Source organism: Siphateles boraxobius, unplaced genomic scaffold (assembly GCF_051911475.1).
Source record: "Siphateles boraxobius isolate OS27281-9 unplaced genomic scaffold, OSU_SipBor_1 29, whole genome shotgun sequence".
Lineage (NCBI taxonomy): Eukaryota > Metazoa > Chordata > Actinopteri > Cypriniformes > Leuciscidae > Siphateles > Siphateles boraxobius.
The window spans coordinates 15,998,000-16,017,786 of NW_027508908.1; the positions used below are offsets into that span (position 1 = coordinate 15,998,000).

Below are 19,787 nucleotides of genomic sequence, written 5' to 3' on the forward strand. Positions count from 1 at the left end.
TCATTGCAGGATCTGAGCAAGTGGAAGAGCCGGCGGCGGAGCACAAACTCTGACCTCCACAGAAAGCGTGAGGAGAGGGAGCAGAATGAACTTATCAGTGGGGGAGAGACCAGTGCCATCAGGACTGCACAGCTCACCGGGGGGCCGGAGGAGAGGTGTTCTATACTATAATGTATTTTACTCAACAATGCACTTTCAATCGGTTCAAATACAGATTTTTTTTTTTTAAGGATTAGTTCTATTTAAACCACAAATTAAAATTTTGTTGTTAATATTTAACCTAACGTTTTTTTTCTTTTCAAACCTGAATTTCTGACTTTCTTTTGTGTAACACAAAATAAGGAATTAAGCAGAATGTTTGAGCTGGTGTCTTCTATAGGGTACAACAGGGCAAAAGGTAAAACCCCAACATGAGGTAAAAGGATCCTTTTGATTTTATTTTCCGTTAGATCACTTGATGGCACAAAAGCTTGCTGAAGCACGTTCCAAAACATCCGCTTTTCAAGAGGCACGTGGACATTTGTCTGATCCTTGACGCGTTATTGTGGGCAGCAGCGCAAAGTTGATCTAATATTTGATGTTTTTTAAAATGTTGGAGATTTAAGTAGCAAATGAGAATCTCTAAAATTTAACATGATTTTTAGTTTTGTTCAAGATAATTAAAGCAACCGTTTTTCAACAACGGAACAATATGTAAAAGTATGGTATTTGGGGTAAAATGCCCCCTGCTGTCGGGGCAAAAGGCACAATAATTAACATGATAATTATCTGGCTGTCTTTTCCATTTGTTGACATGACATGGTTAGATTCAGATGGTAAAAATATCATATCTTAATTTGGGTGTCCACCTTAGAGATAATCACCATATTTATAATGAAACCAAATATAATTAAATGTTACTATTGTAAATCTATATTAAATTATGGAATCTCATTTGATCTTTACTTTTTAAACATAATTTTGTTAATGTTATTATAAAAATATATTTTAAAAATACATTTTTATTACAGTGTATATATTGAACAAAAATGTATTTTATTTATCAAAACAAACAGAAAATAGTGCAAACTTATGGAGGACCTAATTACTCAATGTAATTAAATACACAATTAATTCAATAAACCTTTAAAACATATACCTTTAAATGCACCAGTTAATTATGCTATTAATTAAATGTATTATTTACTATTAATTTGATAAATCTGTAAATAAATGTATCGATTTATTTAATAAAATGCATCGATTTATTTTATAAAATTCCATGAAAACACAGCGTTTATTGTTTAATATATTTCACAATATCCTCTCACACACTTGTCTGAATATCTACAGGTCCTTCTCAAAAAATTAGCATATTGTGATAGTTCATTATTTTCCATAATGTAATGATAAAAATTAAACTTTCATATATTTTAGATTCATTGCACACCAACTGAAATATTTCAGGTCTTTTATTGTTTTAATACTGATGATTTTGGCATACAGCTCATGAAAACCCCAAAATTCCTATCTCAAAAAATTAGCATATCATGAAAAGGGTCTCTAAACGAGCTATTAACCTAATCATCTGAATAAACGAATTAACTCTAAACACCTGCAAAAGATTCCTGAGGCTTTTAAAAACTCCCAGCCTGTTTCATTACTCAAAACCGCAATCATGGGTAAGACTGCTGACCTGACTGCTGTCCAGAAGGCCATCATTGACACCCTCAAGCAAGAGGGTAAGACACGGGAAGAAATTTCTGAACAAATAGGCTGTTCCCAGAGTGCTGTATCAAGGCACCTCTGTGGGAAGGAAAAAGTCTGGCAAAAAACGCAGCACAACGAGAAGAGGTGACCGGACCCTGAGGAAGATTGTGGAGAAGGACCAATTCCAGACCTTGGGGGACCTGCGGAGGCAGTGGACTGAGTCTGGAGTAGAAACAACCAGAGCCACCGTGCACAGGCGTGTGCAGGAAATGGGCTACAGGTGCCGCATTCCCCAGGTCAAGCCACTTTTGAACCAGAAACAGCGGCAGAAGCGCCTGACCTGGGCTACAGAGAAGCAGCACTGGACTGTTGCTCAGTGGTCCAAAGTACTTTTTTCGGATGAAAGCAAATTTTGCATGTCATTCGGAAATCAAGGTGCCAGAGTCTGGAGGAAGACTGGGGAGAAGGAAATGCCAAAATGTCCAGTGTCAAGTACCCACAGTCAGTGATGGTCTGGGGTGCCATGTCAGCTGCTGGTGTTGGTCCCCTGTGTTTTATCAAGGGCAGGGTCAATGCAGCTAGCTATCAGGAGATTTTGGAGCACTTCATGCTTCCATCTGCTGAAAAGCTTTATGGAGATGAAGATTTCATTTTTCAGCACGACCTGGCACCTGCTCACAGTGACAAAACCACTGGTAAATGGTTTACTGACCATGGTATTACTGTGCTCAATTGGCCTGCCAACTCTCCTGACCTGAACCCCATAGAGAATCTGTGGGATATTGTGAAGAGAAAGTTGAGAGACGCAAGACCCAAAACTCTGGATGAGCTTAAGGCCGCTATCGAAGCATCCTGGGCCTCCATAACACCTCAGCAGTGCAACAGGGTGATTGCCTCCATGCCACGCCGCATTGAAGCAGTCATTTCTGCAAAAGGATTCCCGAGAAAGTATTGAGTGCATAACTGAACATAATTATTTGAAGGTTGACTTTTTTTTGAAAAACACTTATTTTAATGGTCTGATGAAATATGCAAATTTTTTGAGATAGGAATTTTGGGGTTTTCATGAGCTGTATGCCAAAATCATCAGTATTAAAACAATAAAAGACCTGAAATATTTCAGTTGGTGTGCAATTAATCTAAAATGTATGAAAGTTTAATTTTTATCATTACATTATGGAAAATAATGAACTTTATCACAATATGCTAATTTTTTGAGAAGGACCTGTGTGTGTGTGTGTGTGTGTGTGTGTGTGTGTGTATGTGTGTATATATATATATATATGCATGCATAAAATCAAAGATGGTCAATGATTGTATACCATGAGCAGGGACACATTTGAGTGCATTTTGTTAGTGATTTTGCCGGAATAGAGAGTCCGCAACGGCATTAAGCGATAAGTTGATGCCAAAAGAGAACACTGCATCCGGGCCACTGATAACAGCCGCAACAAACAGCATGATTCCAAAAACATCCAGCTCCAGATCGCCTCTTAAGACAAATTAACATCAACACGTTTCATTTGCATTAGGTATATCCGTGCAACGACATATTTTTCAAAAAAATATAGTGGTGGTTACAATACAGAGTCTGGCAAAAAGTGGTGGGGACATGTCCCACACACAAATTACACCTATGAGTAGATCCAATCCGGAGATATGTGAAAGATATGTGCTGCGTCCCAATTCGCTTACTTATACTACGCCCTAAAAGTATGTACTCTTTTTGTGAAGAAAAAGTACATACTTTTGAGTGTGTAGCTAAAGAGTAGGCAAGCTTTGGGACATACCATCACGTCATCTTTAATGGACAGCTCTGTCGCGTGCTGCGTGCATCCTGTCACGGTAAACTGCCCTGTCAATCATCTCATCACAGTTAAAATCCTCAATTCAATCTAATTTGATGTCCTACTTTTTCGGAGAGCACGTTCATCTGCCAGTCGTGGGTCTTTCATGCGGATACTCTCATGTTTGCAATTTGAATATGATGCATTTAAAAGGAAATGGCTAAATGTATCTTTACAAAAGTTCACAATGCTGCAGATGCAATATAATGTAGACAACACTGAATACATTTATTTTCGTCAGGTTAGATACTGATAATCAATCACTCAAACCTCTATCTAAACCTCTCTTCATAACCGCGGGACTCACGCGTCCTCCATGTCTGTAGTTTTTTAACACTTTTCACTCGTGTTTGTAGTTCTAACCGAATCCTCGTCCAACGCGCGATGGGTTGTGGGCAATATCAGCCGTTAGAGTGTGCATCGATCTACACTTCGGATTCTGACCGGAAATAGTAGAGTAGACCATCCGGGTATCTTTGAAACACTCATTTCAACATACTACGATTTGGGACATACTAGTTCTATTTTCGAATACTATTTAGGACGGATAGTATGCGAATTGAGACGCAGTATCTGTCTCATTTAGATGGATTTGTCATGTCTGCCCTCTTCAACTTTAAACCAATTAGCGCCAAGCACCTCCCACTGCCTGTTGATTGGCATTTGTGAAATGTCCTCAATAATGAACAATCTTTGGGAAAATCGTGCTTTGATTCATCAAATGGGTATCATTTGTAAATTCAGCATTTTATTATGTAAAGCCCATTTTATTATGAAAAAATAGATATTTAAACAGTAATATTAAACATTTAATTGTTTTATTGAATTCATTTTTTTATTTCATTTTGGTCTTCCATACAAACTTAGTTAATACTGGTTCAAAATAAATCACCTTAGCAAAGACATTGTTAAAAACATATTATTTGATGTATTATTATATTATTTTATAGTATTTGGATAAATAATGTGTGCCTTTTGTCCCATGCTGGTGAGCCATTTATCCCGTGTATGGGGTAAAAGGCCCACCTTGCCAGTTGCCACCTCATACATTTATACGATTTTTCACAATATTCAGTGTCTTCCAATAGCTCTGTGTTAAGAACACTAAAGGTTCAAGTGAAAATCTTGGTTGATAGCCGTGATCACATTTACTGTCATCATATATATGAAAAAAAACAGATTTGTCATTCTGCTTAACTCCTTTTGTGTTCATGGTAGAAAGTCATGTGGGTTTTGAAAGTCATGATGATAGATGATGACATAATTATTATTTTTGTGAATTTATGTGCCAGATTTACATAGGAGGCATGTTTGTGCATAAAGGAATGCACGTAGAATTTGCACTGACAGTGCAAAAAAGTTCAACTATTTAGTGAATTTCCTTAGTCTGTAACACTTCACAATAAGGTGTTAGTTATTATATATGTATATAGTTGTATTAGTAACTACCAGGGTTTCTGCTGGTCTTAAATTCTTAATTTTCTTCATAAAAACTGCAAAAACCCTGTAGTCCATTTACACCATATATTAATCTGAATGATAATTTCTACATACACATTTCAAGTTTCAATTAATATATACAATAGTGTATTAATAAAGTAGCAGATTAAAGGGCAATTCAGTAGTGCTTTAGCTAGCATTAGCATCGCTGTTCATGTTTTTAAGTATCGTTCCCACAATGCTGTTTAATGCCGGGGCCGGTTGCATAAACCGCTAAGACTAGTCTTACAAGTTAGTTAAGAATTTCTTTAAGACTGTTCATAACTTTTTGGAGTCAGTTATATAAAATGAAGATTGGTTTAATTTGATCCCAAAACATAACTGATGGTGGGTCATAGACCTTAAGACACTGGCTTAACATAATGCCTCCTTTATCTGTCTAACAAAAAGAAGCTACCTTGGCGTTATTACTCAGAATGTTCTGTCATCAGCCATTTTTTGTCTGTCTTTGTCTTCTGCCTTCAGATCTACTCCGATCTACTAATTTCTTTTTATAAAGAACTATTACAGAACAGCCTTCATCTTGTTTTGAGTGTACGCCATTCAGATGGCTCTTCATAAAAGCAATCCATTTTTTAACGTCTAACTTTTTCAATTAACATCAAACTACTGAACGCATCTTTAACAATGACGAATAATATATTTATATATTAGCATCCACCTAGATTAAAAAAATACTATAGAATTTGATAACATCGCTTAATGCGTTAGAAATAATGAACTAAATGAACCATTTTTGAAGTGCTACAACTTGGTGTTCGTGTGTGGCTAATAGAGACATTTGATAGTTACACCTGTCCTCCACCCCCTCTCCCCTTCCATTATCAGCCATGTGCTTTCTAGTAGAGTCTTGCCACATCCTTAAACTCCTACCCTGGGATAAGGCCAGACATTCATTCCTGTTTCATTCACTCTCTTCCAGCTCCAACATGCCTGGACCCATGAGTGACGCAGGGTCCAGTGTCAGCAGTGCTAGGCTAACTGGATGGTCAACCACCTCGGCTTCACCCCTCACGAACGGGACATCTTCTCTGACCACAGGCACTGACATAGAGACGCCTGACTCAGCCCACATGTGCACCGGTGAATTCTTTAACCCTCCAGCAGCTGTTGTCTCTGAACCCTACGAGCAGCAGGGTCCAGACTTCAGCCGCCGCAATAGTTTCCTAGAGAGTTTCTATGCAGGGGGAGCACGCATATCTGCCACTCTACCAAGGGGTTTCAGAAGGTCAGAAGGTTGCTCGCGCCTCTCCACAGGCATCACACCACGTCTATTTGGAGCCAAACCCTCCAAAGTGTCCTCACTACCCAAAGTGTATTCCGTAAGTGGCCATTCTCTGCCTTATGTGTGCTGTATTCATAAAAAAAAAGTCAGATTTGAATGTCAAGTCTTGATTATTTTTCTGGATTCTCAAGTTAGAGGCTTTTGATTCTGATTAATGTGGGTTTTTTTTGTGTGAGTGTCCACTTGGTATCTAGTATCCCTCTGTCTGATTTATTGTGCAACAACTACTACACTTTCTCTGTGGTGTCCTCGTTTTTTCCTTTTATATAGTGCAGTTTTATTTTTCTGTTCCCTGAATTTTCCACTCTGCCAGAACCATGATCTCGTACAAAAAAAAGCTTATTTCATGCTTAAAAGGTTTGACCTTTTGAACATGTATAGAGATTTTCTGTAAATAGGGATGTGCACAGAGTACCCGATTAATTAAAAGTGACAGCAATGATCTTAAAAACATACGCATTTTTATTTTTTTCCCCAGATTGGTTTTGGCGGCATGTGGTCAGTACTTTGAGGTCTGATTAGTTTTGGGACCGCATGCCATCCAGTGGCCAGTTGTATAAATGTGTTAAGACCGTGCCTAGTCTGACCAATTACCCGTTAGACGAGTGGTAATCAGTCTTACTTTACAGATTCAAATTAGATCAATTTATGGTTTTATGTAAAAGACTTTTGCATCCAAAAAAAGTTTTAATCTTTTTAGACTAGTCCAAGCATTTATGCAACCGGCCAAATATTGGAAAACTAAAGTGTAACTCTTCCAAAGCGCATGGTGATGAGCATGCAGTTGTCATTGGTAGAGCTGGGTGATACAGCTTAAAAAAATGATGATAATAATATTTGGAGAATTAGTGTAATTTCATGGTCTTTAGGAAACAAAACCACCAATTAAAAATATCCACTGAAATTATTTAATTTTTTTTTTAGATCACCAGTTACTTCATGTATAATGAGAATATTAAATCTATATTGGCCACCATTATTCTTCAATGCCAATTTGTTCCACTTGACCTACACTAGTGTTAGTTTCTAAATAGTACCTAGTGTCTCTCTTTCGGTGGGGGATGAGGAAGAGTGGTAGTTTGTGCAGTGTTCCGTGTGTGAAGTTTAGTGTTTCTCTTTATCACTTGATCATCTAGCTGCTGGCTTATGAATAATAAATCAAGCCACTACTACTGTTCTGCACTCAGGGTGCTTCGTGAAACCCAAGCTAAGACTTCGGTGTGCCTTGTGTGTGCTTTTCCATGACGGGCTTCTCAACCATGCGTGGACACACGCACTGTTTGGCCAATGTGTCTCAAACAAAAGCAATTATGATGCCTCTGTATATTGTACTGTGTGTGTGTGTGTTTTAATAATAATCTGGCTTTATACATTTGAATTTAAGATTAAAGTCAACAAAGTGCATGAAAGTTTTTCAGAGATGGACCAAGTTATTTCTTTGCTTGTTTGTAGTTTTTTTTTTTCATTTTTTTTTTTTTTTCATAGGCTTGTTCAAACCAATTTGAGGCATATTCAGATTTTCAGTGCTCTTTTACATGGTTGTATAAGTGGTTGTTAAAGAAATTGGCCATTTTATTCGTATGGTTTTATCTTGTTTCTACAGATTGATGACTCTCATGAAAGCCTGATCAGTGGACACAGAGACTATTCAATCATCCCCTCTTTCCTCAGCGGTCAAGGAAAGGTCACAGCCTCTGCCGAGACAGGTCACTCTCATTCAAGCACTCATCCTATCAACCCTAAGAAAGCAGATGAAGACTGGAGAGATGGAAGGTCATCAGCGCCTCCCATGAACTCTTTCGTCACTAAAGTGACCATGGCCGCTTCCATGATACAAACATCATCTCCTGTTGTCTCAAAAATAAGAGAAATTAAGGTAGGCTCCTTGATGATCTTTTCTGAACCAATCCAATCATGACGTCCAGGACATCTCTGACCTACCTGGAACACTTTTCACTGGAATATTATGTTAATAATGCATGGATTCTAAAAATATATATAAAATTGCGTAAACTGTAATGTTATATATATGCCTAGAAGTTCATTTAGGACAAATTATTTTTATCTTTCATTTATGCAGGTATATGTGTAATAGTGGACACAGTTTGTTGTACTGACTGAAGCAGATTTCTTGAGGAAGAAGGTGTCATGGGATCCGCAGGTGTCAAATTTTCTCTCTCTCTCTCTCTCTCTCTCTCTCTCTCTCTCTCTCTCTCTCTCTCTCTCTCTCTCTCTCTCTCTCTCTCTCTCTCTCTCTCTCTCTCTCTCTCTCTCTCTCTCTCTCTCTCTCTCTCTCTCTCTCTCTCTCTCTCTCTCTCTCTCTCTCTCTCTCTCTCTCTCTCAGGTGGGTCAAAGTGAAATGCGAGTCTGTTTGAATCAGAAGGCTAACAGCGGGAGAGACTTTGGATTCAAGGCTCACTGGGACTCAACTGGTGCTTGTGTGAAATCAGTTCAAGCAGGTAAGACTTCTAATTCAAAACGGCAAACTGTTTAACTATAATAACTGCTCCTTTTAAATGCATCTGGGCTTTGGAATTTCACTTTATAAGAGTGAAATATGAACCAGCTGGAAATCAGTCTGGTTAGATGCTTATTTCTACCATACACAATCTGTTTAGAGATTTTGAGAGTTTGAGAATTCATGATGAAAGTTTGAAGAATCTTTGCATACTTGTCACAGATTCAAGAGTTTGTGGATCTTTATTGTGTATCACACCGTGTGCTTGACAGTTATTTTTGTAGTTTATTTGATTTTTGAGAATGCAAGGAGTGTTTGTATTGCCATATATGTTAACGTTCTGTCACAGTGTGTCATTCTCAGGATTCTGGAGTGAGACTGAGATTAATGATTTATAGAGAACAGTGAAGGTGTGTTTTACTGTGCATTAGTCTGATTGGTTAAACTGAAAAAGACTTGGAACCTGTCCCTGAAGGGAGTCTGGTCCTGAGCTTAGATGAATGCGGCCTCTCCTCTCATTCGTGATGATATATCCTGTGACCTGTGCATTTACAAAAGCAGGTTAGGGTGGCCATGCATGGAGTAAATATAGTCTAAAGCACATCTCCATTATATCAGCTCTCATCTGTATTGTTGTATAGAAGATACGGGGAGTGGTTGGTTCTGACTCCTGGCATCCTTTAGTCAGATGTATTGTGTTAACAGAGTTAACAGACAGGCTGAGGTAGAAGGTTCGGGTTGATCTCCTTCCCCAGAATTCCATTAGACACACTAACCTACATTTACTGCCTCATCAATGATGTATGAACCTGTTGTTCTTTTCTATTTAGGGCTGTCAGTCAGTTAACATATCATGATTAATTACATGTTTAGTAATGATTAATATTTTTTTGTAGTTAATGCATGCATGTTTAATGCATTTTTATGCAGTACTTGTGTGAGGAAAAAATGCTCAAATGTTAGTTTCAGTACTGAAATTCAGGGTAAATTGTATGTGTATTGTAAATTAATAAATTATAGACACCAGGCAAAGTCTGCAACGGTATTCTTTTCTCACTTGCACAAAAACCACAGATTATATATCTGAAATAGTTTAATAACTTTTCATTCCCTTTGTGGACCTGCATGTGTAAATGTTTTTTGGCCACTGACAAGCTGTGATATTTCATTATAATAAATGTAATTATTTATTCATTGGCGTAAAGTAAATGAAGTAAAAAAAAGCAGAATGAGCATGTTATTCTATGAAATACATAGGCTATGTACAATGAAATATATTATGAAATTATACAATTTTAAATGTACAAAAAATGAAGTGGAATAACTACCAGGAACAGAATCAATATACAGTGAAATATACAGCAGTATGAAGTTGTACAATGCAATGTTCTAAATACAGTAATTCAAGTTGAATAAGATTGAAGAGCTGATGTCCTGTTTGCACTTCATCAGATAAAGTTCTAGTAGGTTTTCATTTACTGAGATCTTAATTTGTTTTATATAAAATAAATTTGTTTTATATAAAACAATAAATATCCTATTGGTCTATATCAAGAAGTAAAGTTGATTCTGTACCCACAAACTTTCTCAGATTAGCTTGAAGGCACAGCCTTGACCTGCTTCATCTCTGTATCTTCATCACACAGGGAGCCCAGCGGAGTTGTGTGGTCTGCTGATGGGGGATGAGATCGTGGCATTGGGTGGATGCAGGGTTGCCGAAATGAATTATGAGCAGTTTATGGGCAGCATGGACTCGGCACAGCAAAAGGGCACTTTACTGATGGACATCCGGCGACATGGCCAAAATGGTGAGGGTGTGGAAACTGTAAGAATCAGCTCTCTCTGCGTAAACTGAGCATCATTTCACCATCATAATTTTGTACTACCAACAAGGGAATGTGTGAACATAAATCAAGTAGTAATTATATTTTAAGTTCTTAAATCACTTTTTTTTTGCCTCTTTACTGACACTGTTCATATTCAGAGTTAGGGCTGGGACGGTATGTATTTTTTCTAACCGCGGTTGAAAAGCAAGAAATTCCCGCGGTATAGCAGTAAACCGCTTAAATTGTCTCATAAATGAACCGAAACTCAGCGTATAGACTACTTGCCTAACAGACATGGCCAATAAATAGACAGCTTGAAATGTCTAGTTTTAAACAAAATTCTAAACGAAATGATTGTACAGTAGCCTAGTCAGGTAATGCGTTTTATTTAGGCTATTTATTTATTTTTGTCCCTGTGCGCCGATTGGAATTCTGTGGATACAACCTAGCCAATAGGCTATACTAGGGACTTTAGCCTTTAAATATCTTTGCTGCATTGATCAGTCTCCTTTCTTGAACAGACGAGAGCTTTCTAGCCTCGCGGCAGCAGCGCCTTGCGTCGCCCATAGACCTTAGGTCGGGTGCGGTTTTGAAAATTGGTCAAAAAACTTTGGTGCGGACGGATGAGTTTTGTGATGCGGATGAAATAATAGCCATCCGTGCTTCTCTAATACAAATGGAATGTTATTACCGGTATGTGTCATGGAACATTGCGCTCCCCAACTCGCGAAAGGTCGGATTTGCTCCATCTTTTGATAAGTTTTGTTTAGAAAACCATTATTTCATGTCAGACACAATGTCATTAGACATAATCTATGTTTCAATAGAATAAATGAATCCATGTCATTAGACACAACGTGCACACATGTGCAGGCCAATGGTTTTTTTGCGGTGATTACAGTGATGAGCTCAGAACCGCGGTAGGCGTCACGTGACCGCGGTATTGTGGTCATGCAGTAACCATCCAAGGCCTATTCAGAGTACAATATTGCATACATACATTGTGGAATTGGCATATTAATTATTTATAGAAACAGCTGTTGCAATTTGATGTTGGGTATTTCATCTTTATATTTTCTGGCACGGTTCCTTCTGCTTTTGAGCTGAGAAAATGAAGGCGCTATTCCAGAATCAGATGCTTTATCTTTTTCTTTCTGTCACTGTGGGAAGGTGGTCTATCTGTCTGTCTGTCAAGTCAGTCATTTTCACTGTCCAGTCTGATAAAGTTGGGTTTTCTCTATTGTATCAGTAATCTTTGCTTCAATATTATCAAAGGTAATAATTATTAGCACCCTTTAATTTCATTTAATGCTCACTTTTATATTAAAACGTATATTTTTACCAACTTAAAATTCCCCTTTCACAAATTACATCTAATTCTTATTTAAAAAATTGGTCTAAATCACTAACAAGTTCACTAACATGTGACCTGGCATTTTTGAATTGCTGATGTATGTTTTGAATACTGGACAGACTGGGGCAGTGGCCACCCTTCCCTACCGTACAAGAGCCATAAGACCATCAATTTGACCAGTGCCAATTCAACACTTATAGGGCGGCCCGAGCACTATGTCTCGATCAGCACAACCTCAAACTCTCCAGTGGAGACTTTGGTGAAGACACAGGTCAACGGACAGCCTGCTAATGTGAGTCAGGACAGGAATATAATGAAAGTGGTGGTCTGTGGGAAATCTGAGTTTAACTGTTGTTGTTTTTAGTACTTGACCAAGTTGGTAATTCATGTCCTTGTTTGTACAGTGAGTGTTAAAGGTACACTATTGGTCACTTTTTTTATTCAGTGAGTCATCAAAAGTGACAGTGAAGACTTTTACATTGTTACAATTTCAGGTTTCAACTAGGGGTAAGTTTACACTACAACGATATGCTTAAAACAGAGAAGTTTTTCCTTTTGAGTTTTCCGCGTACAGACGACACCATTGTCAAAACGATCCCCATTTACATGGATCATCGAAAATGACTAAAAACACTGTATTCTGCTGCCAGGCAATTAGATGGCGATGAAACACTATAGACTGAACACGTTATACGCATGTGCATGACGTCATCATTTTCAGAGATTCGTGAATTCGTTTTCAAAAGTTTGCGTTGTCAGGCACCCAAAACTATATAAGCAGCCAAAACTCATCGTTTGTTTTTTAGGAAACTGTGTCGTGTAAACAGCCCCTAAATTTCTGTCATGAATTCTGAATTGTTTACACGACACCATTTTCAACTAAAAACGTAAAACTTTGTATGCGTTTTGGCCGTTCATTTAAACATTTAGTTTTTGAAAACGGTCTCGTGTAAACAACAAAAACGTGATTCTCTGAAGATGTTGACGTTATGCACTTGCCATGCGTATTTGCGTGTTCAATCTATAGTGTTTCATCACCATCTAATGACTTGGCAGCCGAATACAGGGTTTTTATTAGTTTTCGCGGATCCGTGTGAATGGGGAACGTTTTGACAAGGGTGTCGTCTGAATGCGGAAAACTCAAACTACTCTGTTTTAAGCATATCGTTGTCATATGTAATATATATAATTTAGGGTACGTTTATAAGGAAATTATATTTTAAATCATATTAAAATAGAAAAGTCATTATACATTTTTAAAGTATTTAACATTACTGTTTTTATAATTATTAATAAATGCAACTTTGGTGTGCATAAGAGACCTGAAAAACGTGTTAAAAATCTTACCGACACCAAACTGTTTAATGGTAGTGTACTTTAATTTAATCTAAATTCATTTTATGTATTTGTTTAATTTTACTTAACATTTTTCAGAAAGCACTAACTAAAATGATGAATGGACATATCCAGGACAATCCAGTTGCTTTAAGAAACAAAGGTGGGTGCTTTAATACAAGTTTAGCAATCTAATCTTTGTTCTTGTTCAGAGTCAAACCTTACAATTTCCACGTAATTTTAATACCTTTCTTTGCATTGTTCTCTCCTAACCTGTATTGTAGACTATGAGCACATAGCTTTGAAAATTCATAGAAGAAAGTTAGAATTTTTCATGCAAAAAGGTAACCACATTCGCTCAGGCTGTAGCAATTTAATGCTACATGGCTAATTGATCACTGCAGCTTATTAATTTAATTATGCTGTGACTGATTTGTATCAAGCACACTCTTAATGGGGTGTATTGGTGGGGTCTGTTCAATATTAATGAATTCACTCAAAAGCAGATGGGTTAGCTTATTCTGCATTTGAAGGACCTGACTAACTAAAGCATTTAGTACATACGGTACAGTACATCTGTCACCCAGTTATGTTAAGAATTTTTTTACATGCTCTTTTCTAAATTCTGTGTGTACCAAAAGCTTTTAATAGTTAAGCTCTAGGTTTGGGTATAAAGATCTGAAATCGCTCTGTTTTTTTTTGCTTTCAATTTTTCTAAAAGCTAATGCTCTGTCCATCAGGTGTCACTGTCAGCTCCTGGGTCTATCTCTGTGGTAAATAAAGATGGTGTGCTTTCAATGTGCATGTGATACATTGTAATAACTGAAATATGAAGACTGTTGTTTCTTCATTTCTGTTTCTGTCTGTCTGTAATTGGCTGTGTGTCATTCCTGTCTTATTGCAGAACAGTTTACAAAGAGAACCTAGAGTTAGCTGGTCTCTAATAATTTAGTTTTTCAAACCAGAAGTATTGATCCGCTATCAGATTCCTCTGTAATTCACTGTGTTTTTTGCATGTTCATTGTTTACTTCTGTCTTGCATGTTGTTTAAAGCCTGCGTTTTGTCATATGAGCAGAGTGTGTCAGAATCACTGAGCAGCATGAATCAACATGTTACAAGCTTGTGAAACTCATGGCTATTTGTGGGCTCTGTTATGCTATTTAAACAGATAATCTTTGTTTCCACTTCTTTTACTAGGTGGCTCGGAGTCCGCCATCTCTGATGTGAGTCACTAGTGTCATTCACATTTAGTCTTTATCAATATTAAAGCCTGATTCTGATTTATTAGTATGCTGATACGGTCTAAATTTGACTTTTTGGTTAATTTATTCATATTGTTACTCTCTGGTATCAGTTGCAGGTTCCCTCCATCAGTTCCTCCTCCTCTCGGTGGTCCTGGGATCATGAGGAAGAGAGGCGGCGGCAGGAGAAATGGCAGATGGAACAAGAGCGCCTCCTGCAGGTACCACCAAATCACACATTCTTTCTTACCATAACCAGATCTTGAATGCGAGATATTTCAGAATAGATTTTGTTTCATGGTGACATGAAGTAATGATTAATTTCATATATTTTTGTTAATTATAATAAAACAATTACTATTTTAACTAAAAAAAGTAAGTGTGTGTACATTGATGGGGTCCATTAAGTGATCAGAGCTACACTAGATGGGACAGAAGCCCTACACACAGAATTCTGTAAACTCGTTCTAAAACTACAAAGGGTAACACCCAATAATGCATGTAGGGCAGAATTAGGCCGATTCCCATTGATTGTTAATCTGCAAAAAAGATCCCTCAAATTTTGTCAAGTCCCACAAAATCGCTACATTTTAAGTATTACAAACCCAACTTAACCCCGAAAAAAAGTCCCCTCAGTCAGCTAGTCTGAGACTTAATAACCTGACTAACTCTAATGACACTAACCAGTTTCAGACCAGCACTGCTTCTCATGCAAACATCAAACTAAACCAAATTATCAAACGGTCTAAAAATACATATCTGGAACATTGGGATCAACTAAAACACAAAGTAAATTACAATTCTATTGAACTCTGGAGGTATTCTTCCAATTCATAATTTGATTTCAGAGTGTGAAAGAGATAAAGCAGAGATGGATCCTGAGCAAGTACAGGCTGAGTGAACACAGCCTAGCCATCGAGACCGGCAGACACAGAAAGAGCTGGTTACCCAGAGAGCAAATGGTGTGTGTTCACTGTAGGACAGGAGAGATCGAGACAGAAACACATTTTAATCAGAAACCTCTACTTAAAAAAATTCACTCACTTAATAAGGAACTTTACAGCCATAACTGAAATAGAACAGATAAAGGTAATACTAGAAGGACAGACATCAGCACTGGCTGCTAGATACGTGTGGATGTGCCACACCCTGAGAGACAGCAGGTGAATGTGTGTGTGACCTCTGACCTCAAAGTGTTTCCCTACTGTCCACCACAGTGACCCTCAGTAGTGTGTGTGTGTGTTAAAACACTGTGGTATCAAATGTTCACACATGTTCTAATTTGTTACACTGTTTATTTAAATTTAAGTTATAATATTTTCTTCTATTATTTTGATTTGATTATTATTATTATTATTCTCTCTATTCCAAGCTTTGGCAATATTTTATTATTTACAGTCATGTCAATAAAGCAAATTTTGAATATCTACACTGATGGAGCGAATTTGTTTTGCCGATAAAATTATTTGTAATAAACTGTTACATTTAAAAAATGTTTGTCTGCGCTGGTTTCAGGAAAAGTGTCGGCGTGATCAGGAGAAGTTAGAGGAGGAGTGGAGAAGAGCTCAGGAGGAATTTTTTAGAGAGGAGTACGGTGGTCCTGAGGTCAGAGGATTATCATAACTTGAATGTAAATTGTAACGTTGTATAAAGTGTTTGCATTACATTGCTCTGCAATACTCTGCAGTCATTATAAAATGGTGAATAGTGAAGACTGTTATTATTTACTTTCTGCCGGTATTAGGAGCAGAAAGGCCTTGCTGTGATGTCCAATGGAAATACTACATCTCATATTCCACCTCCCATTGCTACCACTTCAGTGGCATCCAATCAGATTGCAGAGAAGGTGGGAGCAGAACAGAACAGACAGGCTGCTGTGCAAATTGCAGCAGGACACCAGTCACTTACGAAAGAAGTGGAGTGCGATTCAACCACAAAGAGTCAGTGGTAAGAAATATGCCAAGCACAAGGTGAAAAATAAGTTGTAGCTGCTTTGTTGTTGAGGCCGAGAAAATGTTAGGATTTAGCATTTCCCTTTAATATGAGGCAAGTCTGGCATAGCATTAATGCATATAATTTCAAAAAACAAGCATTGTACAATCATCTTGTTTTATTTCCATATCATTGGACATATCACTGGCGCCGGTACAGTCCACAGGAATTCTTTTGAGTTTGCCAGCCAGTCTGATGAAATAGGCCGTTCACATTTTTTTAGGACCGTTTTTAGCTGATGTTGAATCCAGCTGTGTTTTTCAGCATCTTGCTCTATGAGCATGTATTTAACAAGGCAAAATTAATAGCATTATAATTGTTAATTTAGCATTAGGTTTTATTAAATAAATCACACTAAATTGTCATGTTAAATTGACAGACCTAATTAAAATGTATTGTCAATTTCTGCAGTAGTAGGGAAATATTCTTGTATCGAGTGCACTGCGGAGTTGCATGTACATGTTACTTTTGCTTTGGTCATTGCCTTCATGTCTATCTATGTGCTGCTTCTGCTCTGTCCTGCTTCAGCTCAGAGGAGTCCTATGGGTTTGCCAAGCTTACAGTTTCCGACAGGTCAGTTCGCTTTTGTGGCTATATTTGCTTCTTTTAATGGCTTTTGTGGCATAAGGAAAGATGTGATATAGTAAATCTGGCAGCACTTATTTCTGTACTGAAAGATTTTCCAATGTCTTAAAGGTAACGGCATATTTTTTTCCCGTTATTAAAATACTTTCTGACTTTAATGGGAAGAGAAAGTTGTCAGTAATTCAGAGTTTTATTTTCCATGAGAAATGTAAGCAAGAGAATGTTAACAAACCTTAATTTTGATTACAATTCCATATAGTAATGTTTCACATTACCCTATCTTTCTCATCACATTCAGTTCTGTCCTCATTGCCAGATATTTGGCAGGCATTTATTGTTGGTGATGCAAAAATAACACACTTCACATTTAAAGTTAGGCTTGTAGTGGTGATTTATATTTTTTCACTCTATTTCTTTCATGTGCTTATTTTGCCTAGGACGAAGTCAAAATCTACCCCTGCACTTGAAAGCCTTCACAAACATGATGCTAAAGGTCTGATTACTTTCATTTTGATTACTCTTATGCGAGTTCCTGTGAGTTGACTATCAGGTACAATGCTCCTCTTCTCTGGCTTGTCCCTTCATTAGCTGCAGGGAGCGGTAAAAAGAAGGGACAGCTGTCACAGGCAGAAAAGGAACGTCTGCAGATCCTGGAGGAGATGAGGAAGAAAACGCAGCTCCTCACAGACGGCAGTTGGATCCGTCAGCGAAATGCCAGCATCAACAAAGAGTCCATCACTGCGGGAGCGTCAATCAAGAGGTCCCAATGAATAAACAGTTTCCCTTATACTGTTTAGCACAGATTCTTTTTGTAGGCTTACAATGTACTAAAAATTCAGCTTTGCCATCGCAGGAAAAAATGTAAAATATTTTATTTTATAATTTAATAGTTAAAATAGAAAAGTTATTTTAAATTATAATACTATTTTACAATATTACCGTTTTTACCAGTGGTCGACCGATACTGTTATTTTTTTTTTTTGATTGCTGATATATATATATATATATATATATATATATATATATATATATATATATATATATATATTTAATAAATATGAAAAAACGTTTTAAAAATAAGTTTTTAAAATATGCTTCTACTTTAGATGGCAACTTCTTGATTTATTCAATCCTATTACAGTATTTTTCACAAAGTAATTGTTTAAAAATATATGAATAAAAGGAATTAAACCGTATGGGACACTGGTAATCTGCTAAGTTTGTGTGCACTGGGGATCATATTTTGTCAAATAAAGACAAAGTGACACTAATTTTACATACAGCACACAGTGAAAATTGCATGCAACTGGATATAGCACTGCATATTTTTAAATCAAGGGTTTAAAGTTTGTCGATCGGGCGTCTCCAGTGAAGCTGAACTCTCACCAGTCTGCATTTAATTCACATGGACCGAACGTCACGTACAGTGTTTATGCACTGTACGTTTATGACACGTTTATGTCATAAACACGTTTATGCAGGCTACAAATGCGCACTTCAGAAAAGTTTGCAAGGTTTGTGAAATTAAATGTTTATTAGATATTTAGAGATTTGTTTAAATTATATAAATGCATATTTGCTGAATGCTGACTGTAAATGAGAAAGTATAATAGTGTTTGCCTTTGTTACTAATAATATAAAACACTATACTTTTTTGCATACCATTTACCTTTATTAACAGTTCCATATAATAACGTATTAAATATGACTGTTAAACAAAGACCGTAAACGCTTCTAACATATCGGCCAATAAGAAAAACGTGTATATTGGTCGACCACTACTTTTTACTGTATTTTGATTAAATGCTGCAAATACTGTCTTGTTGAGCTACTGAGCATAAGAGACTTCTTTCCGAAACATTAAAATAAATCTTACTGACCCCAAACTTTTGAATAATAGTGTACTTTTTGTCAACCAGGAATGCATCATTTCCAGTCTGTCTTTAACTTCTCAATCTCTTCACAGATATGAATCGCTGGAGAACCTCCACTCGACCAGCTCCTGGTCTAGGCAGTCCTACACTTCAGGCATCACAAACAGACCCCATTCTGCTCTGGGAAGCACTGGCTCTTACAGGAGTGGACGCAGCAGCTTGGGACCAGGCTCAGCGATCTTCTCTACTGGTCTTAAACAGAGCTCCTTGTCAGCCTCCAACTTTCACACTCAACCAATCACAACTACTCCCGAGCCCTCGATCCCTGAGTCCCGTTCAAACTCTCAGCAGTGTGGCAGGTATGGACTAGTCAAAGCAACCAAAGCATTGCTTTATGTAAAATGCATATTCAGTTTAAATACCTTTAGACGATTTTAAGTGCAGCTCTTTTATTGTCTTTCTTAAGGATCTCACTCTACCTGACCTTTAACCCCAGGTATCTTAGCAATCAGTGACTATGATCGGAATGGTATACTCATGTACTGCATTTTGCAGCATATAACGTGGCGTTCACTACAGCTCAAAAGTTTGGGATCAGTACAATTGTAAAAAAATTAAAAAATAATACTTGTATTGTTAGATTTTGCTGTATTTGGCCGAGCAGTGGTTTGGGTGCCTCGCCAATGTATTAGATGTCTCCAATACATAAAATAAGAAAGCTTGACCAGAGTTCTTGTGGGGAGAAGAATTTATTGAAGGTTTGTAGTGTACCAGTGATGTTCGCATGTTGCCCTTCAACA

General features: G+C 37.3%; 1 protein-coding gene across 27 annotated transcripts in view; it reads left to right on the forward strand.

The window, feature by feature from the left end:
* The window catches only part of lmo7b (LIM domain 7b), a 51,136-nt gene that overhangs the window by 24,176 nt on the left and 7,173 nt on the right, over positions 1–19,787 (forward strand). For 4 of the 27 annotated variants that reach the window (XM_077246766.1, XM_077246751.1, XM_077246755.1 and 1 more), the window contains 17 exons: positions 10–155; positions 5,959–6,358; positions 7,925–8,197; positions 8,666–8,780; positions 10,426–10,587; positions 12,079–12,251; positions 13,394–13,457; positions 14,035–14,067; positions 14,493–14,518; positions 14,650–14,757; positions 16,052–16,141; positions 16,281–16,483; positions 17,057–17,101; positions 17,551–17,606; positions 17,702–17,873; positions 19,080–19,346; positions 19,454–19,483. In XM_077246766.1, the coding sequence (XP_077102881.1) occupies positions 10–155; positions 5,959–6,358; positions 7,925–8,197; positions 8,666–8,780; positions 10,426–10,587; positions 12,079–12,251; positions 13,394–13,457; positions 14,035–14,067; positions 14,493–14,518; positions 14,650–14,757; positions 16,052–16,141; positions 16,281–16,483; positions 17,057–17,101; positions 17,551–17,606; positions 17,702–17,873; positions 19,080–19,346; positions 19,454–19,483 (2,363 nt within the window). The remainder of the gene's footprint in view (positions 1–9; positions 156–5,958; positions 6,359–7,924; positions 8,198–8,665; positions 8,781–10,425; positions 10,588–12,078; positions 12,252–13,393; positions 13,458–14,034; positions 14,068–14,492; positions 14,519–14,649; positions 14,758–16,051; positions 16,142–16,280; positions 16,484–17,056; positions 17,102–17,550; positions 17,607–17,701; positions 17,874–19,079; positions 19,347–19,453; positions 19,484–19,787) is intronic. The other 23 variants (XM_077246753.1, XM_077246778.1, XM_077246758.1 and 20 more) reach the window with 13 other exon arrangements.